General features: G+C 42.5%; 6 protein-coding genes across 6 annotated transcripts; 3 read left to right on the top strand and 3 right to left on the bottom strand.

The window, feature by feature from the left end:
- Positions 1-507: 507 nt before the first annotated feature.
- Positions 508-3,263, top strand: EAF01_006331 (uncharacterized protein; the record flags this gene model as incomplete). Its single annotated transcript, XM_038914585.1, has 3 exons — positions 508-729; positions 797-967; positions 1,020-3,263. The coding sequence occupies exons 1-3, from the start codon at positions 628-630 to the stop codon at positions 3,261-3,263; spliced, it is 2,517 nt and encodes an 838-aa protein (XP_038769540.1). The 5' UTR covers positions 508-627.
- Positions 3,264-3,679: 416 nt separating this feature from the next.
- Positions 3,680-4,470, bottom strand: EAF01_006330 (uncharacterized protein; the record flags this gene model as incomplete). The annotated part of the gene is made up of 3 exons (XM_038914584.1): positions 3,680-3,900; positions 4,144-4,383; positions 4,449-4,470. 3 exons carry the CDS (start codon positions 4,468-4,470, stop codon positions 3,680-3,682), a joined length of 483 nt encoding a protein of 160 aa, XP_038769539.1.
- Positions 4,471-6,958: 2,488 nt separating this feature from the next.
- Positions 6,959-9,821, bottom strand: EAF01_006329 (uncharacterized protein; the record flags this gene model as incomplete). Its single annotated transcript, XM_038914583.1, has 4 exons — positions 6,959-8,898; positions 8,954-9,313; positions 9,521-9,651; positions 9,703-9,821. The coding sequence occupies 4 exons, from the start codon at positions 9,819-9,821 to the stop codon at positions 6,959-6,961; spliced, it is 2,550 nt and encodes an 849-aa protein (XP_038769538.1).
- Positions 9,822-12,226: 2,405 nt separating this feature from the next.
- EAF01_006328 (uncharacterized protein) lies at positions 12,227-14,895 on the top strand (the record flags this gene model as incomplete). The annotated part of the gene is made up of 4 exons (XM_038914582.1): positions 12,227-12,286; positions 12,485-13,439; positions 13,518-14,420; positions 14,504-14,895. 4 exons carry the CDS (start codon positions 12,227-12,229, stop codon positions 14,893-14,895), a joined length of 2,310 nt encoding a protein of 769 aa, XP_038769537.1.
- A 584-nt stretch (positions 14,896-15,479) lies between these two features.
- Positions 15,480-19,028, top strand: EAF01_006327 (uncharacterized protein; the record flags this gene model as incomplete). The annotated part of the gene is made up of 2 exons (XM_038914581.1): positions 15,480-15,897; positions 15,955-19,028. The coding sequence occupies 2 exons, from the start codon at positions 15,480-15,482 to the stop codon at positions 19,026-19,028; spliced, it is 3,492 nt and encodes a 1,163-aa protein (XP_038769536.1).
- Positions 19,029-19,460: 432 nt separating this feature from the next.
- On the bottom strand, positions 19,461-20,939 carry EAF01_006326 (uncharacterized protein; the record flags this gene model as incomplete). Its single annotated transcript, XM_038914580.1, has 3 exons — positions 19,461-20,103; positions 20,213-20,702; positions 20,825-20,939. The coding sequence occupies 3 exons, from the start codon at positions 20,937-20,939 to the stop codon at positions 19,461-19,463; spliced, it is 1,248 nt and encodes a 415-aa protein (XP_038769535.1).
- Positions 20,940-21,342: the final 403 nt, after the last annotated feature.

Below are 21,342 nucleotides of genomic sequence, written 5' to 3'. Positions count from 1 at the left end.
TCGATTTGACTAAATGATTGGCAATGTAATACTCCTGTGAGTTCAATTCAAGCGTAAAGGAGAACTCTCAAAGTATAAAGAGAGGACTGTTGTAGAGTGGAAAGAGAAGGCTGATAAGAAGTTGTTGATTAAGCTCTCGCTCCCACTTCAAGGTTGTAACTGCCCAAGTCCAAGCTCTTGGGGGTGTGAGCTTAGCGCTTCTCAAACAGATATCTCAACTATTTTCACGTGATTCAAGTAGATCTCAATCTTCGGACATTGTATCTTTGGTTAGGTAGGAAGAGAGATTGGTTATCAATATTCACTCCTCGAGTGGATAGTAGACATCTTTAGTACTCTCACTAGACACTAGATCCTTTTCCTCTTTTGTTCTTTTCTTTACTGATTCTTATTCTCTTCGGGTAGAAGAGGTTTACATTTCCCCCAATACTGTCGCTTAGTCTCCCGTAGTGCTAATGACCCTGGAGTAGCATTAAGTAGCAAAGTCGGTTGATTATTGGTGAGGAAAAAAAAGAGGTCGAACGACCAGATCAGACCCAACCCAACACCCTCGACGTCTTTCAAGACGCTCATCCAAATATTTCTTCCTCTTGGGACTGATCGCATTCTCTGTTTTCCAGGCAGAGAATGCCTGGAGAGTTGCTCCCTATAATGGCTGCTCCCAGCGTCCCCGAAATAAAATCCGCCTTAACCTTGTCGATTCGAGGAAAGCCAGATTTATATCTTATTGTACGTCGATTCCCTCGGATACCTACAATCATCATTGAACGATCACGTTGACTAATTAAATCGATAGTCTGAAGAAGATACTATCTATGAGCAGGATATTCTTCGCGATCCGGGCAGTACGAAGCCTTGGTTGGCATACATCGAGTTCAAATTTCAGCATGGCACAAAACTCGAGCAAGCTTTCGTCTTGGAACGAGCTTGTTTACAATTACCCAGATCTTATAAGTTATGGAAAATGGTATATACCTATGCGCGCAAACCCCGCTTTAATATCCACTGATGAAAAATAGTACCTCACATTACGAATGAAGCATTTGGGAAAGTTGAATCCTGCAGCTTTTGCCCCCGAATATGCCAAAGTCAACGCGCTTTACGAAAGAGCTTTGATTCTTTTGAATAAGATGCCAAAAATATGGGAGATGTACCTTCAATTTTTACTACTCCAACCCCTCGTTACTCTCACGCGCCGAACTTTCGATCGAGCACTTCGAGCTTTACCCATTACCCAACATAATAGAATATGGGCCCTTTACCGTCCTTTTGCGAATTCCGCGTCAGGTTCTACAGCTGTTAAGATATGGCGACGTTACATGCAGATCCATCCGGAGGATGCCGAAGATTTCATTGAACTCTTAATTGAGATGAAACTCTACACAGAAGCCGTTAAGAAATATATGGATATACTTAATAACCCAAAATTTCGGAGCAAACATGGGAAGGGTCATTATCAATTATGGAGTGAGATGGTAGATCTTCTTGTGGAGCATGCCAAGGAAGTTGAAACTGGAGATGAAATCGGAATTGATGTTGAAAAAATCATTCGAAGTGGCATTGATAGATTTGCGGATCAAAGAGGAAAATTATGGTCCGGTTTAGCAACATACTGGATCACTAGGGGTAGTTTTGAGCGGGCACGAGATGTGTTCGAAGAGGGAATCACTACAGTCATGACAGTTCGCGATTTCACACTGATTTTCGACTCTTATGCCGAATTCGAGGAATCGATTACTGGGGTTCTAATGGAAGCCGCTGCAGTTCGATCAGAGAAGGGTATTGTGGATGAAAATGCAGACTTTGATTTGGATATCCGAATGATGAGATTCGAGCAACTTATGGATCGTCGACCATTCCTATTAAACGACGTATTATTACGGCAAAATCCAAGCAATGTGCCCGAATGGATGAAACGTATTTCTCTATGGGGGGACAACAAAGTTGAAGTGGTTAAAGCATACACAGATGCAATTGCTGCTATTCAGCCGAAGAAAGCTGTTGGACAGTTTCACGAATTATGGTCAAATTACGCCAAGTTTTACGAGGAGGGTGGAGATTTACGTAACGCTCGTGTAATCTTCGAAAAGGCAGTGAAAGTACCTTTCAAGTCTGTGGCGGAACTTGCTGATACTTGGATCGAATGGGCGGAGATGGAATTAAGGAATGAAAACTTCGATGAGGCTCTCAAAATTATGGCAAAGGCAGTTCAGGCACCGAAGCGATCTAATGTTGATTATTTCGACGAGACTCTCTCACCTCAACAAAGAGTTCACAAGAGCTGGAAGTTGTGGAGTTTCTATGTAGACTTGGTGGAGAGTGTTAGTACATTGGAAGAGACCAAGAAGATATACGAACGAATTTTCGAACTTCGAATTGCAACGCCACAAACTGTTGTCAACTATGCCAATTTACTGGAGGAGAACAAATATTTCGAAGAGTCATTCAAAATTTACGAGAGAGGACTGGATCTATTCAGTTATCCGGTAGCATTCGAACTCTGGAATTTATACTTGACCAAGGCAGTTGATAGAAAAATTGGTATCGAACGTCTTCGAGATTTATTCGAGCAAGCAGTTGAAGGATGTCCTCCTAGATTTGCCAAAGTATTGTATCTTATGTATGGAAATCTCGAGGAGGAGCGGGGTCTAGCAAGACATGCGATGAGAATTTACGAAAGGGCAACTCGGGCTGTCTCTGATGAGGATCGCGCAGATATGTTCAACTTTTATATCACCAAGTCGGCTTCCAATTTCGGTTTACCTTCGACAAGACCAATTTATGAAAGAGCTATTGCGGCACTACCAGACAAAGATGCCAGAGATATGTGTTTGAAATTTGCCGATATGGAGAAACGATTGGGCGAGATCGATCGTGCAAGAGCGATTTACGGACACGCATCACAATTTTGCGACCCTCGAACAAGTCCAACCTTTTGGTCAAAATGGGAATCTTTCGAGGTTCAGCATGGAAACGAAGATACGTTCAAAGAGATGCTTCGTATCAAGAGAAGTGTTCAAGCACAATATAATACTGATGTCAATTTTATTGCTTCTCAAGCTCTTGCTCGAAGTCAAGCGAAATCTGATGAGGATGGAGAAGAAGCTGCGGATGCAATGGCAGCATTAGAACGCGAGGCAAGAGCTCCTGTTGGATTCGTACCAGCGAGCACAGGTCCTCAAGGAGGAAATATCAAGCAACCAGAAATAGTTGTTACTGAGAATCCTGACGCTATCGAATTAGATGGTATGGATGATGATTGAGGGGGTAGTTTGAATGGGGTTTCATTGGTGGGGGAGGTTAAAATATGGGAACGTCAATCAAAGGGAGTTTGGACATAGTGGGAATTTTGATATCTCAAGGATTCTCAATGCATAGGACGGCGTTTTCAATCGGGTTTACAAACGATCAAGACACTGTTGTCTGCAAATGTATATGTATGTTATTGGTATCATAGGTACAGGCGGTGGAAATATTAAAGATTGCTTCGCTAAATGACGGAAAATGTATTTTTCCAAACTTTTCCTCACATCTCTCGTTATACAAATTGCCCTTCGGGTTCATTTTTACATAATTCATCAACACTGGGTCTTCATGTGTCAAATATCTTTTTTCTTCTTCATTGGTGAAATTCCCTTGCTCTCTTTTCAACTTCATAGTCTCTTCCTCCCCTACCCAATCACTCGCTTTTGCTAACTCTCCTTCCACCCTGATTTCCGCTCTCTTTATTGCGATTCCCACCTAGACCAAAGATTCCCATGTATCCTTTCTCCGCATGTGTTGCATGGAAAACGGCATCTCGATCAATATGCTTATCGACATGACCATCGCGAGAACTTGGCGTTGCGTAGATTGACCCTTTCCGTTTTTGAAAACGAGAAGGGGGAGTTTTTGAAGCGTCTGAGTGATCGGGTGAGTTGTGTTAGTGTTGTTATCGACTTTGGCGAGAGGATACAGGAGAAAGAGAATTGGAATTAAAGGGGGAGGAAACAAAAGAAGAAGAGGGTACAGTTTGGGATGTTGGGGGACATGATGAATGGGGTAATGTGAAAGGAGATGGTGATGAGGAGGGAAGGGATGGTAATAACAATGGTGATGAGGAGGGATGGGATAAACGACGACTGAGAGGGAAAACCAACGAACCCCATTCATCAGAACTTAATCTTCGATCTTGGTTTGGCGATCCGGAATGTGTGTTTGTTGCGTTTGGAGTGCTGGGCGTGGGAATGTTCATGGGACTTGTGCCTTGGGGTTTGGAAGCGAATGGGTTGTTGTTTATGGGGTCTTTGCGTTGGGCTGCGAAGGGATCATCGTGAGAGAGACCCATAGGGGAAGTTGGAGAAGTGGGTGAGGTGGGAGAGGTGGGAGAGGGGCTGTGGTGGGCTGGAGAAATGGGAGAATGGTGTTAGTTGAATCATTTGAAACTTGAAGGGTGGATGAGAACGAACTTTGTGTTTGTGGTGAGGCCATATTTATTTTGATCGATATTTCGCTTGTGTGATGATAATCTGTCTTGTCGACAATTTGGGTTATCGTTTCTGCAGCTTCATGTAATTTTGCAGGAGTTTCGTTTCTCAAAATACAAATGCAGATGTATTACTTCGACAAGTTTGGTTTGTTCAGAGGTGAAGGATTCCCAATTGATATTGATTGATTACATGAACACAAAGACCAAGAACAAGCCAAGAGGAAGGACGGCTGCTCCTCTATTATTTAAAGCTTCGAGGTATGACGGACCACGACGCACATCTCCGTTGAGACGGCAAGAATCAGAGGGAAGCTCTATCACAATTACAAATTTTGTCATGCCACGATTCCTTTGTTTTCTTTGTAGCTTGCCTGACGAGAGTACACGATGGAGAATTCCCCGCAGGTGTATTTCTGCGTTGTGGAAAGTGTGAGCCAATAATGTGAGAGATGGATTGAGGGGAATACAATTAAAGAGAATTACTCCATCTTATTGGATGATGTGTGTCTGTCTTACACAAATGGTCAAGGCAATGCACTTGGCGAGACAAGAGTGGCTTTGTGTAACATGAGGAATGAGAAATCATTGGAGGGCACGACAAAGGACTCGAAGAACTCAAGCTCGCTTAGACGAATCGTAGAAGGGAGACGAAGGCGGGGATTTGATGACGTATAAATTTATCTGGATTGATCAAAAAGATTGTGGGGTGTAAAGAAATAAGTCTCGCGATTGTGGACGCAAATCTTGGTTAGACTTGGATGTTGATTATGCTCAGATATTACAAGGAAGATAATCAACGTATTGCTGTTTAGCTCATGATCACTTGGTCTCTTGACATCTATATTTTTGCGCCCAGCCCGTGGGGAAATGGGGGTTTAGGGGCTCGTGAAGGAATGAGAGTTCGCCACCTAGGACGGTGGGAAATGTTGTGCTAAGGACAGAGTGGCTGTGATATGGTTGGCAAAAGTCAGTGAAATGCCAATGAAGTGAGAAGAAAGCGGTGGATCGACAAATCTTGTGATGTATATTGTGAAGTGTGGTGTGTGGGTTGTGTAAGTGATGAGTTTGGTGGTCGGAGGTCACAACATGATGGTATGGATGTGGAGATAAAAGCGAAGTCGCTTGTACCAGAATGCGATGAATATTGAGGGAGTTTGTGAAACTCGAAGTTTCGCCTGTTATTGTTCAGGTTTTATAAGTGGGATTTCATCGTGGAAGCACTTCGATCTGGTCATCTATATCCAAAGTACCTGGATCATCCAACCAAGATGATTTGTTGTCGTGCTCATATGAAAGTGCTGTTCTCCTGACCATTGCAGTCAAAGTCTGGCTACTGTTTTTGATTGTCCAGCTTGATTTCAGTTTGTTTTTATGGTTGTTCAAGGAGATCCACACAGATCTCTTATTCATAAAGAATCAAATCTCCAATTCAACATACCTATCTATCTGCATCATCACACCTTTCTTTTCATTACAAAGACGAGATAATCTTTACTGTTCACACTGAAAAAAGTTTTCATAAGCGTTATTCATATGCTGACAGGGGTGGTACCGCCTATATTATGGATAGAGTACAGAGACTCAGAATGAAGCCTGATCGGCATTAGCAAAGGAGTATCGGATATTATATTGCCCAAGGTTGCAAAAGCAAAGGTAGATAATGTTCCACGGGAATGCTCAAGCGCTTTGGACTACAGTCCTCGTCGAATCCACCTGCGGGTAGCTTATCCCCTATTCCAAACACTCTTGCCGATATTTAGAAGTTGAAGGCAGCCGACCTGATAAGATCATGGCCTGGGACTACAATTTGATCAGTAATCTCATCTCTACTTCACAAAATGGACATATCATGACTGATTAATCCTCTTCAATCGTCCATAGGCGTTTGTGCAAAGAGATCATGTCAGGTTCGGGCAATGATATGTTCATCTATATCGTCTAAGAACTAATGAAGATAGAATCTAGTTTTGGGTTCGAATCTTACCACTTTCACATAAAGAGTCCCTAAATCCAGGGATTTTAGGTGTTAGTGATATCGTCTTCCTCGACCCCTATCTATGTGGTCATCTCATGAACATCTCCCTACATTATACAATACGAGTTACCGTTACGATTCATCAAAGGGAAGTTGGCGATAAGTTTCTACTTGGGTGTTCAGTTAAAATACACCTGTGGCCAATTTTTTGATGGTCCATTTATCTTGTCCTCAGTAATTTACACATAAATGGGTTTGGCCCCCATAATACCTTGAAAAGGCCTACGAATACAGTTTTGAGGGTTTTGTGCAGTACGCAGCTGATATAACGCCCTTTCAAACTTCAATACTGAGCCCACAATTAAACAAATTGCCTTCCTCTAAACACGCTGGTATTCCAATAATATTTACATAAAAACGATCCACTGTGTGTTCCAAAATTCCTAACCAAAAATAGCAGAAATATCATATTAAAAAAGATAAATTGGTAGTCCAAATAGAAACATCAACAACTTTCAAACAGCATCGTGATCATCTCCATTCTCAAAAGAGAATCGACGTAAAGCAGTTACTCGCGCAACTTCCGGAGTACCTTCGTGAGCTGATACACTGGTCATAGCATCTCCGTCTTGAATTGCGGGGGATATATGACGAGTTCCATTTTCACCAGGTTGAACAGAAGCTCTGAAAGGTTTTATAATACTCCTTACATCCTCGTTGCGATATTTAAAAACATCGGTTCCTAGTCGTTCCATTCTCTCAATTTCCTGTCTATGGGCCAGTTGACGTGCCTGGAATTTATTTTCGCGAATTTCTTCTTCGCGAGCTAATGCTTGACGATGTAATTGTTCCTCAAGGCCTTGTCTCTCTACATCGCGGCGATGCCATTCATTTACTTGTGCGACTCGGCCCATAGTTGAAGCAAATGGATTTGGAGGTTGAATACCTGGAGGCATCGCTCCGGCAAAAACACAGTTGCTCGGTCCTGGGGCTTCACCACTAGTAGAAGGAGCAAATTGACTCAGTGGTTGGTCGCCAGAAAGAAAATCTTCAGTAAAAGCGTAGTTGTTAGGTCTTGCAAGAGCGTATGTAGGAGGAGGACTTATGCGGTGTTGGATTTCGACTATAGGAGAAAAGCTATCAGGCCGTATTCGTGTTTCAGAGGATTTAGGCGATACTTGATCTGCTACAATCGAAGAGCGAGAAGGCGTCACGAGAATGGATCCTTTATCGAAAGATGGCTCTGCAGAACTGATGGCGAGAGCATTTATTGATGGTAGTGAGCCCGAATGTGAAACAGAAACATGGCTAACGGTAGGACTAGCAGTGTGAATATGATCGACTGTAATACTCTCTTTGAAAGAATCTGCTGGAAATTCTGTTGGTAGCTCAACTGGAGTTTCTGCAGAGAGTTCTTTTGGAATCACAGCTGCAAGCTCTAAAAGTTGGTGCGAGACGTCGGCGCTTACTTCAGTTGGCTGTGTAATGTCCGAGTTTATCTCAACAGGATGACTGACATCACCAGGCGCTTCTGAAGGACAGGTACCCGTTGGTGGAGGACTATCGAGTGGTTGAAGATTGACACCAGCTTCGGACTCAGAAGTAGAATTCTTAAGAGCAAGTGCAAATTTCTTTGGCTTATAGTATGTTATATAGGAAAAGTATAAGGTAGCCGATAAAGTGGCTATTGTACCAACTACACCAATAACTATGCCAGCAATTTGCCCCTTGGTTAAGCGAGTACTCTGACCGGATGACACTTTACCAGTTCCTTGTGCAGTAGCAATATCCCCACTTGGGATGGCAACAATGCTCTTGTTATTTAGCGTATCGGATATATGAACCGCTTGGTGAAGGGAGAATTGATTGGTCTCGTACGAGGTGATAATGTATGCTTCCTGTAAAAATGCTCGACCAATAGTGTATTGACTACTATTTGCTGATCTAGCTAATGGAAAGTAGAACTTTGACGCTTCATCTGTTCCATATTCGGTATTAGGAATGTATGGGTAGGATAATGATAAATCAAAAGCTGCGTATGGTAAATCAATTTCGATAAAATCCGAGTCTGAGGATTTGTCTTTGAATACAAATGTAAAAGTTGTCGTTGTAGATGAGTCTGATAGGTTATTATGCTGAGCGGGGTTTTCGTCAAAGGTATACAGGTTCAAGGACTCGTCATAACTAAGCCCCAAAGCATCCGCGAAACGATTGCAAACTGTCTCTGGAAGCCATAGGTAAGGAGTTGAACTATCAATCAATGCATTGATATTCTCCTCGTATGACGCAAGTTGTACAGGCATATTGGATCCATTCGAGGATATTACGAAAATACTGTCAACGAAGACTTGAGGTACAGGCGGATCTTGGGTAAGAGTGAACGAAATATTGTGAGGTATGAATCGATTTTCATCATATCCGCCTAGTGTCAAAGACATTGGCTCACCCTTTTGCTCTAAGTTGAGTTAAGTGACTGTACTAAAGTGATTTGAGAAATATCAAACACTTACGATATATAGCACCAGCAGTGTATCCATATCCTGCACTTACTATATCACCCAGGGTTTCTAGTTGTGCAAATGTGACATTTGGTGTAACGTAGCTGAAGTTTCCAGCACTTGCACCCAAACCAAAGCTTCCTACCCAGTACTCCGTAGCGTTGATCATCGCGATTGTCACGTTGGGAATGATTGGTCCGTCTGGCCCAAATGCGAGATTATCGAGTCCATACTCTCCATAAGGTGGCCATTGCAGCGAATTTCCTGTACCAAGACGCCAATATAGGGAAGACTCTAGTGTCAACAAAGGTTCCCATGTAGAAGATTGGCTTGCGTTAAAGATTGAGCCTCGATTGTCCAAGCATGTCGAATCTTTGATGGTATCATTAGTTTGTAAAGGTTACAGAATATTTCAGCTTGAACCCTTAAACTAGACAAGACTGTATATATGCGCGATATAGAATCGTTGATCCACAATAAAGGCTGCCATATTTGCAGATTACAACCCTGACTACTGGGAATATCAACACAAGACTTTAGGTCAACAGAACAAGTACGATAAAAATAGAAATACCATACCACTATCTTGACAGCCATATGGCCCTATCGCCCAGGTTTCAGCGCTGAGTGTATTCGGAAAGAGATTGACCCATTGTTTGGGAGATCCCAACCTGATCGACACAGCGGACCAAGATCCATCGTCTCCATACCTTTCACTATATCAGCATCTACGTAGACAAATGGGATATTGTTTACTATACCATTCAGTAGAAGGCGTTACACTTAAAGCTGTAGCAGCCTCAACACCAATTGCATATTTTCCCAAGATCAAAAGAAGAACCGTTTGTGTAAGAGCACACATCCCCATAACATAGATCATAGTCCTGTATTTTGTATCGAAGACACAGAATCTGACCAATGAACTAGCCAAGCAATAGAGGAATTGAATATATGTATGGTAACGATATGCTGGTAACTGCAACAAAGGTCCAATGGGACAAACGCGCAAGGTTACCAGGCTGAGCCTTAGGCTGAAGAGCAGGTATGAAAGACAAGCAGCGAATTAGATGTTGAGAAACAAAAGAAATAAAGAGCAATGAATCAAGGAGTAAAGCAATCAATGATTGTTGGATTGGTGCTGTAATTACTTTGGTCTCTAACTGTTTTGTTATCGGGAAAAGAGAGGATTAAGAGATGGTGTGGGGGAACCGAACTAGGAGAGTCTCCATATAACTATATTAGGCATGGAAAAGGGGCCACTCAACATCGATTAAGCGAAACATATGGTTTTTAAAAAAGCTTTAACGTTAAACAAAAGGTCATGATCATACATTTCCTTAATGATTATCCTATCAATTATGTGAGATTAATGAACGATGAATTTGAAAAGTTCGGGTCTTGCCCAAAGTCATTACGGCGCTCTCGGGCCGCCAAGAAGAACTTCCATTCCCGGAACAGTAGAACGGTCGCTGATTTATAGAATGCCAATTTAGTCGAGGATGCAAGGAAAGAGAAAGATCGGGACATAGCTGATGAGTCAAAAAAGGGTTAGAGATAGTGGAGTCACTTCCCAAATTTGGAAGTCAGTGGATAGTGGACGCAGTTTAGAGCAAATCAGCACGATCATTTGGTCAGGAACATGGTCTTAATGTAGAGACATCGGCTAATCAACTGTATAAGGGAAGGATGAGGTTGATATCTATTTCTTCACAGCCTTGTCAACTTTTTCATACCAGAAATATTATACTATGTTAGTACTTCTGCGAGGTAATGTTCCTAAACAGCGAATCAAATCATTTTGTTACCGATTATACCGAAATGAAAAATTCGACCAATCAAATCCAGTATAAAGAAGATTTTGGTATAAAAAATAATGGTTTAAGTGTTTTAGTCAATATTTCTATCGGATTTTAGTTTCAAACCCTGATATTTTCGAAAAATATTATATAACGATAGCAAATCAAAACTTATTTAGCTAAATCTACAACCAAAACTTATACGAAATTTGAAAAAAAAAGTATCCAGTATTCCGATTTTGCCTAAAAAATCTGATATTCCTATAGAATAAATAATCAAATGAGGAAATTATTCCAGTATATTCAAGATTCTGGTATATCCCAGTCCGGTATAGCCAAGTTCTGCTGTACTGGTTAAAGCTTCCACTGTCATCCGATAAAGTTTTATATGGAGAGATGGGAGAACTTCATAGCGTTGACCTTAACTACAATAGGCTTTTCCTTTTTATTAGCATTTTGCCACAATGATATTGTAGCTACGCGAAGTTGCTAGACTATCTCGTGCTATCAACTTTTAAACCCCCACGGAGGACTATCTTTATTGTAGTTTAAAAGCAACATATATAATCCACATTGTAGTCACCCACTACTATAGCCTTGAATGTAGTAAGTATTGGATGTAAATAGCCTCCAGGAACTCTTTTTGCTATGAGGAACTACCAATCAACTGTCTGCTCTCAATATTTCGTCAACTCAGGATTCAAACCTCCATGCATATTTTCCGTCATCTCAGTTCAGAGCGTAAAAGTTTATTTCTCGGAAACTTTGTCGCTTAGCTATATCTGGATTGGACTCGCACTAAAAGGTTCCTACATTTGCGACAAGCCTATTTTAGCTTATTGACGATCTCCCTGTATGCAAGATCCGACAATTCTACTTAATGTAGTGAGTAACAAAGCTTTTGAAGGAGGCGATCATACAAATTTTCACAGTAAAAAGCCGTGATGCTACTACCATTACCTGGTGACATGCTGCTTTCCACGAAACAAAATATGATAGGCTTAACATGTTATATCCGGATTTATCCAAGCATAGTTTATTCAAAGGTGGTAGCGGGCTCGATGAAAGCATCTTAAGCCACTATTTGTACCCTGAAAATATCATAATCTTTCACACTTCAAATACTGCGGGCGAGTCACTTGCCATCCATTGGCACAAGCAGCACTAGATTCAAGATCAAAGCACTATCTATTTCATCTTCATCAAATAGTAAGTGGAAATTTATTGGCAAAATAATGAAGCCGTTCAAATAAGAAAGATTTTCCATTAGAGTTTCTGGAACATTCAGCAGTTTGATATTCTTTACGCGTTTTTGGAAATGTTTTTTTATGTGAATTTCTTCTATAACTTACGCGGATTGGATCTGAAAACACTCTTTTTCTTCTATTATAATCTCATGAACAGTCAGAAAAGCTTTGGCTGCTGTCTACTGCACTAGGCGTCGACAAGACCAACTATTATCTGAGTTGATCTGGAGCAATGCTCTATCATGGATCAACTTATATGTGGATTCTCATTCTTACTCAATGTTCTAGAGTTGTTGCTCAAGGTATGACTGAATAAATCTGCTCAAAGACTACATTAGTAATATAAACAAGCAAAATTTCAACAATTTCCAAATTCTAGCATAATTTCTACGTCTTACACTATACAATTTTCGATCTTCAATCCAACGAGTGTACTACTTGAGTTATCAGCAAAAACTTCATCAATTTACAATAACATCTAGACAACTACTTCTCCATAGCCGACTTTGAGCCTTCCTACTACTTCCTGGACCAATATTGGTACTACTAGACATGGAAGCTCTGTCAATGTCCTGGCCGTCCTTCCTACGCCTCAATGGTTTGATAATACCAGTGGCGTTACATCCGACACAGTTCTGGTCAGCAATCCTCCATCTCAATGGCCAACCAATATCATAAACGTGACTTCTATCTTCACATCAACCCTTAATTCCCCCTCACAATGTCAAAGCTTCGTCACTTCAACAACTTTCGGACTCAACACAGACTTCGGTTATTCGATTGCGCCCACAAACTCGAGACAACTGATCAATAATCCAAACACTACTACATTTTCTTTTCACCACCAAACGGTTTCCAGTTTCGGGCACAGTGAGACGGCAACTGTCAACAATACTATAGTCAACATATCCGTTACACCCCCTGAATTGGATCCCGAGACGGATCCTTGCATTGCTTTTGATTCTCCTGACGACGACTATTATGAATTCATTCTGGTACCTAACACAAAAACGATTACACTTGCTAGCAATATAACACACACCCCAATACCAGAGTTTACTTCTACAACTTATTATCCACCTGGGACATCACCAGCGTATGAGATACCATCATTACCATTCGGTAATGAAACCGACCCGAACCAGATAGAGTCAAATGAAACAAGTATAAGAGAATATTTGTCACTGTCGCCATTAGCGCCTGCCGGTATTTCACAGTCAAGGACGATGACCGTTGTTGTTACAAGCAAGAACCCACAGGTTGTTTTTGCCTCTTATACTCCACCGCGTTTTCCGGGAATCCCAGTAACAAAAATTGGCAAGCCATCTGCACCAACTTTTACGTCAACTTCTACGCCAGGTCCTACGGTTAAAGCAACCCACCCTGAATTAAACAGTGTAGGGAATCCCGATGCAGGATCTAACATTGATTCCGGATCACCTTCGATTTCTACGAGTTCAGTGGTAGTCCTTGGAGTACCGATTGTCTTGACACCGAGCACTGTCGTTATAAACTGACATACGATGCAAAGAGGTAATTCGCCTATAACTATTAAGCAAAAGGGGCACATGTTTACAGTCAATTCATCTCAAGTGATAGGGCCAGGAACAACAATCACATTATCAAGTTCATATGGAGTAATTAAATCCATCAACCCAGCGGCAATGAGTATGCAGCCACAACCAATTCCAACTCCAGCTTCCAAGGCAGGTATTCCTGGGATATCGACAACTCTGACTACTGATTCAGGGGATTCAGAGGCAAATAGTATGCAGTCACAACCGAGTCCAACTCTTGCTTCAGGGGCAGATACTCCTGGTACATCACCAATTCTAACTACCAACTCGGGGGCAGCCCGGGCAGGTAGCCCTAGGACCTCACCAACTCTGACTGCCAGTTCAGGAGGTGTGGATATCGAAATGTCAGAAATCTCAACTGTAATGGATAATATTTCGGTACAACTGGGAAAATCCATTGCCGTTGTGAATGGCAAGACCTATTCAGTAGGTTTGGGAGCTCCTCAGGTAGTGACTGTGATAAACACCCAGACAGTCACTATTGGTATTGCCGGAGTCGAATTTGGCCATACGACTCTTGCTCCTCTAGTTTTTGAACCTACAAAACACGTGATAATTGGTGGTGAGCCCATAAGTGTTGGAAAATCATTGGCATATATTGGATCTTCAACGTTTACTTACGGGTCAGGATTGGCCATTCAAACTGATGTATTCAATGGACAAACAATACGCATCTACCCTAGTGTAGTGGTCTTTGCTCGAACGACTTTAGAAGGTAACTCAAGATCCGGAAATCAAATTGGAATAGTTGGTGGTCTCTCGGTTACGGAAGTAGGCTCATCAATCGCAATCATATCTAGCATTACGTTCAATATTGGACCGGGTGTTACTCCTACCAAGACAGTGATCAGTGGGGAAAGTATATCTGCAGATTAGAGCAGCCTGGTGCTTGCTGGTACAACTTTAACATACCCTCTCATTCTTGCGACACATCTGTCACAGTTTCAGATGTCACATTCACGCAAATTGGATCAAGCCTAGCAGTTATAGATGGAACAACCTTTGCTTTTGGACTGGGCGCAATACCTACTAGTCATACTTTCAATCAACAAACTATAAAAATTGGAAGTAATGGCGTTGAGTTCGCAAAGACAACATTTATAGGTGTCTCTGGATCATCCTCAACGCAGGCTATGTCTACAAGTACAAGTGAAGGATTGAAGTTCCAAACTACAGGCGAAGACTCGACACACGCGTCTACATATGCAGCAGCGACATCTACAGATCAAGGAAGTGACGCTGGGAGGATCAACGCACCATTCGAAATATACGCATGCATCACTCTTGGTCTCATTATGATAATGACTCGATTGAAAGATGAGATAAAGTTTTAACATGGAGTTCTAGGAGTTATGAAAAAGACAGGTGGAAACGTTTTTTTGAAAATGTACTTATGTGATATACCAAGGCTTCTTGGTGATACTATAATCATAATGATACTTTTGAAAGAATACCCAAAAGAATACTTATTATGCTCCCATGTCGAAATTTGAAAGGGTGTGCACTGATTTGAGACCAGAAGGATGTAAGGCATATAAACAGTCGTAAACAGAGTGTTCATACAGGTGGTTGTAATCCAAAGGATATATATGTTGCCCAGATTGAAGGTGGTTGTCAATCGAGGGCTGTCGATGAGGTGGGGTGTATTTATCAAAACCTCAGGCATTAATAGTAAGGACGTCACCTTGCTTGCACATGGAAATTACATGACTCCGATTTTATGTGATAGATACCGAAACGAGAAACATACATATCCCCGCCGTTCAGTAAGATTCAAATCTAAAAGCAAAAGAAACTACAACATTCATACAAACGTTCGAAACATCACGACGCCGTCGACTACTCAACTCTACAATAGACTGACCGGATACACTGGCTCAGTCAAACCCTTATATCCCACCCCTTCACGTTCAATTTTATGCAGCCGTCGCCTCCCAATAATTTTAACAACATTCTTACCTTCGAAAACCCGTCAGACTTACCCAATACCTCTAATCATGGCATTCACTCTCCGCAAATCCAGTCCAGCGAGCTGGTCAGTCCTCGAAATGGACTTGATGACTCAACGGCAAGCTCAACCCCTTCAACAAGTTCGTCAAGAGCAGGATCAGGATGGCGATCGCCACTCAATGGTGTGGATGAGGCACTGCGTGGATTGAACTTGGACACCAACCTCGAGAATCGCCCAAGACCATCCTATAAACGAATTGCCGAGTATGAAAACGCACTTGCTCCCAGTCCACCCAAAAAACAACCTGAGGGACCTGGATTTAAGGTGGTGAAGAAGAAAGGCAGTACCGGTGGGGAAGGTCCGCAACTAGAGAATTTTCCAAATGGTATTTTCAATCTTGACCCTGAACTAAATTGATTTTCTAACACAGTTTGTTCTACAGAGGTTCTGACTCATATTTTATCGCATTTGCCTGCGTCGTCTTTATCTGCAGTCTCGCTTGTATCGCGTCGATTTTACAATTTGGTCACTACACCTCATGCATGGCGCGTTGCATTTTCTAGATTTTTCCCAGGCCAAGACGTTACCGAGACGTCACCTATTGGATCAGATCAAATTGGAGATGATGAAGAAAGAGAACAATTCCGCGAACAACGATTTTTTGCGCGACTGACAGGTCTGGCAAGTTGGAGGAGCGAATATGTGCTTCGAACACGGCTCTTGCGAAGTCTTGGAAGAGGAAAGCCTGCTCAAGGAGTTGAACAAAGTAATTCAAGTCGAACAAATGGTGTGGGAAATACAAGTGCTGTGACTACATATACCTCGGAATTGTTCACATCCATCAATCACATTCATGGCACATTTGGTCAAGGAAAGAAATATCCACGCTTTATCCATGGTACTGATGAAACTGGGTCTGCTGGTAGCAGTGATCCTAAACTTGGAAGAATTGATCCTTGGGGTTTGACTGATCCTCAACCAATGCCTCAATTTGCAGATCTCTTTCCAGGCGATGCCCCATTTGGTCTTGGAGATGGTCCTGCTGGTCTGCCAAATGTTATGGATGTCAGTCAACCTTTCGGAATGGTGTATGGAGAAGGGTTTCCTGGAGGTTCGGCTTACCACAGAGCACCAACTGAAATGCGTGGTCGCTTTTTAGAACATTCGCCACCAAGTTTGGCTGATGCTGAATCTGGTATTCCAAACATACCTCCCCTCACCGAGGCAATATCATCTATTTGGATCGCTAAGTCTTCATCTGTACCCAAAGTCACCAATGGTGTTATCGGAATCATGACTGGCTCGACACTTGGCGTGATCACTGCATATGGTCTCGGTACCGAGAATCCTAAAGCCAAGGCTGGTCAGGTGATGGCACGATGGATTCCTTGCCCTGGCGTACCTATAGTTGCAATCAGCGTGGATGGTTCTTATAGTATCGCACGCAAAACATCACGTCGAACTTGGGCTGTCGCACTCAACGCTTTAGGCGAAGTATTTTACTTGACAGAAGTACCTACACATCCTCCATCTGATGTATCTGCAAATGAAGATGATTTGGGTAGGGAAGCCTGGATTACTGGTCGTTCAGTATACTGGCAGGTTGTGGAAGCTTCCCGCCGTGTAGCACGTGATGATCCATGGCAACAAGCTGAAATCCACGGCAGCTACTCTCCTAAATCTTCTTGCACATCTATGAATCTCTCTAAACAACAGCTCAAGGCAGAGACTCGTGAAATCGAAAAATTTCTAAGGTATCGTCCATCACATTTTCGCACCATTTGTGATGGCTGGGACATGCGTCGAAGACTTGAAGTTGACTTTAGTGGTGATGATGGCAATGGAGCAGGCGAGAGCGTTTTTGTCATTGGCTGCGGGAACAATCCTGGACAACAAGCAGAAATAAAGCGATACACAAGATGTAAAGTCGAGCAATCGTCACTTAACGGATTCACATTACCAAGAACTGCTACAGCAACACCTCCAGTATCATCCGAGCCAACTCAAATACCTTCGATATTTGGAAATGTATCAAAAATCAAATCAGAGGAGATCACTTCGCCGAATTCACCAATTTCACCCATGACCAAGATTGTTCAACCTTCTGGAAATGCAGAGGTTCCCATGAACGAAGAATGGCGGAGTTCCTTGCTATCTTTGAAGTCATATCCTGGCATTGAGATTACCACTTCTGCTATTGATTTATCAACATATGCCCTACTCACCATTGATGAGGATCCGTTACATACTGTAAGCGGGAAAACAAGTTTTACTACCTTTCCAGAGACAACATCTGATGAAACTTCCTCGACCAGCATCCCCGGTTATCGCGCAAGGTATTTGGTTGTCGGTACCAAGATAGGCCAAATCATTTTATGGAACATGCGAGGTCCTCAATCTGCAAATCCTCAGGTGGTAAATGAGCTACATCCAATCCGTACTATCGTCACAGAATCACCTCAAATATCATGTTTAGCAATTTCTGCATTGTTTATTGTTCATGGCGGTAATGATGGCCTCGTACAGGCGTGGGATCCTCTTGCATCATCCAATCAACCTGTTCGCACTCTCCACTCTCGATTTTCTTCCCGCGCTCGACGTCGATTGATTCAAGCAGAGGCAAGAATTCATGGAGTTGGCATCAATCTTTACGCAGCTGGTGCTGTCGTTCTTGATCCTGATCCAACCATCCTGCGTGGTATGGTTTCACTTGGTACTCATCTTCGTTATTGGCACTATAGCTCCTCTGCTGCAGATCAATTTCAAACTAAAAAGCGAAGACTTCGCCGTGGCGAACGTGGTAGTAATGGAACAGCCGATCGATTTAGTAATACTGGTAGAGGAGCTTTGTTGAGTCAAATTGCTTTAGAACAACAAGAACTCGACCAAGAAAAGAAAGAAAAAGCTAAAGAGGCAGCGAGATTTGCTGGTCGATTTGGTGTTGGGTTTGGTGGCCTTAGTGAAGAAGAAGCTTTACAGTATGCGGAAATGGTGTCAGCTCAAGCTCTTATAGATGACGAAGAACGCCGTATCAGTGAAGCCGGGTATTTTGCAGATACTGGCGATAGCTCTCCTACTAAAGGCGAGAATGGTTTCGGAACCATTACACCTGAAGCTAGTACGAGAAGTCATTCTACGGTACCAACTTCAGCTATAGAGCCACAACCTAACTATGACCATGATCTTGAGGAGGCTATACGCCTCTCGCTAATGGAAGGTCAAGCAATTGGTGATAATGGGTATTCGCCAAGTGTCGGTGATTATGATGTCAATTTCACATACAAACAGAAAAAGACAAGACGGTCAGAGTCCACTTCGCCATCAACTAGTCAAGTATCCAAGGATAGATTCAGTTATGAAGGGTTACATTCCATGGATAAGAAGACTCAATTATCAGACGATCTTGAGTTTGCTTTGCAACTCAGTCTAGCGGAGGAACGTAGTAAACAAGAGGCTGAGGCCTTTCCAGGATTGGGGTTCGCAGGAAAGGGGAAGGGAAAGGGTCGTGCGATTTAGGCAGAAAAGATTCTTTGGGAGCAGCTTTATTTTCTAGCGGTTGATGATTATCTTTTGCTTCTTTGCTGGCGTGTGTTTTTTTTCTAAGATGAGCTCAAGCTGTTTGAACTGACTTCTATGATTCTCAAAGACGCTTTTAATGATAGATATACATTTAGTGCCTAGTTTAATTGTCTCAATGCCTTTCCAACATTAAATCTTGCCGTCTCATGTGATACAGTGATTGGTATCGAATTATTCTCGTTGTTGCTTTATTGTGGGAACTGGTTCCTCGGGAGTGCTTCAGGCCGCCCATGTTAATATCTATGTATCGGCAACGTATGGTAAAGATTCTGTAGACAATGGTGCTCGCTTCTAAATCTATTCAATCCAACTCACCCCTTGTATAAACGGGTTAAAGAAATTTGAGCCTGCAATATCACCCGCTCAATATCAAAGCATCGATTGCCTCAATAGAGGGGCAACCTGCTTTCTACTATGCTCAATCCTTTCTTGCCACCAACAATGTCTGATCTCCTTCTCCTCATCGACATTTAGTATGCCTTGACCCCAAATCTTCAACCCAAATCTACTCTCTCCTTCTCCCTTGAATTTCCTCAAACATTCTACCCCTCTATTTCCCAACCCCCATACCAATAGTTCCCTCCTAAACACTCCCTCCTTATTACTCGTCGTCATCACCGCACAAATATCCAAACTTCTTTCCTTCGCCCACTCACCCAGTACCTCAAGCAACAGATCCCTACTCCCCGCTTTCGCAAGTAGAAAGTCGAAACCCTGGACCACAGCACTGATACCCAGGTTCAGTCCTCCTTCGTACCATTCTTTGTAATCTTTTCGGAGGATATCGCGTAATTCCATGTTTCCAATATCTTCTTTCGCGGCGGTGATTGTGGAGAAATATTCGTCTTGGTTCCAGGGTGATTGTGATGTATTGGGATCTTTGGTGATGAGTTCTTCGAGGAATTGGACAGCGGCGAGGTCGCTTTCGCAGGTTTTGTCGGCGGATTGGAGATTATTTGTGTCGATTAGGATTGGGCCTAGGGCTAGGTATGCTAGTTCTCCGTCCCATTGTCTGTAAATTGGGTGTTAGTTGATTGAGTAAGATTTTGGATAAGAGTGAGGACGGTATGGAATAAGTAAAATATCTAAATGGAACTGGATATTGCAAAGTGCAAACTTACCTAACATCTCCATCCACCCCATCTCCTCTCTTCATCTCCGCCCAACCCTCTCTCGCCCATGCAACGACCAAACTCGCACAACTTCCACTCTTCTCCACAATCCTCATTTCCCCCTCTCCCTCACATATTTCCTTCTCAGGAACCTTCCCCTCCTCATCATGATGGTCTATACACCCTCTTACTCCCCCCCCATAAATCCTACCCAATTCCCCTTGTAACGCATTATGATCCACCAATATCCATCTCGTATCGTCTGGTTTTAATTTCGTCACCTGCGATGACTTTGTGCCGTGTTCTCTCAAATCATCCAAACTAATCAATTCCCCCACCTTGACTCTTGCTTTCTTTAAAACAGGATGTAATTCCGGTCTGAGTCCTAAATCCGCACGAGGTAGATTCGACAGAGGGATGTAGAGCGATTTGCTATGGTTGAGAGGGGAATATGTGCGGAGATAGGCTAGGAGGATGGCGCTGCAGAGGGAATCGAGATCTAGTTACTGTGTGTGTTAGTTATGTGAAGGACTGTAAGCTAGTTACCAATTATATCGAATTGCTCCCGCTAGTATTCTTCCCCCGGAGTATTACTAGAAGGAGGGGTAAAATGATACATACCAGCCGATTCATTACCCACGACAAAATTAACTTTTCCCCCGCTGTTCAATGCGCTGTTTAGAGCCGTTTTGGCGGAGGATAGAAATGAGGAGAGGGATGCGCGAGGGAGAGACATTTTGGGATTTCGTCCCGGGAGACTAGAATATGTGGCTGAGAACGCGTATTGATGCTGTTTCTTAAGTGGAATTAGGAGGATGTGAGGGGACGTGATTAGAGACCCCACTTACGTGAGCTACTGTACGTCATTGGGTGGGAGCTTCTTTATGTGTAATTTGGAAATATAGAGGATTTTTCTATAAAAAAAATAAGAAAGACTATTTTGGATAATGTGAGATCTCACTTGACAATCTTGTGCTGTTGCCAGCATGCGTCTATCGAGAGTTACGAAGGCTTCTTACAAGGTCTATTAAAGGTAGGCTTGCTTGGAATAGAACCACATAATAACTGCACGAAAGGTTTCAGGGTAAGAGAGAAGATTTACGATGCGACGATTCTCTCTGATTCAAAGGGTAGATGGC

This window comes from Botrytis porri (assembly GCF_014898465.1).
Source record: "Botrytis porri strain MUCL 3234 chromosome Unknown BPOR_008, whole genome shotgun sequence".
In the NCBI taxonomy this organism is placed as follows: Eukaryota; Fungi; Ascomycota; class Leotiomycetes; order Helotiales; family Sclerotiniaceae; genus Botrytis; species Botrytis porri.
This window is presented reverse-complemented; position numbering and strand designations above follow the sequence as displayed.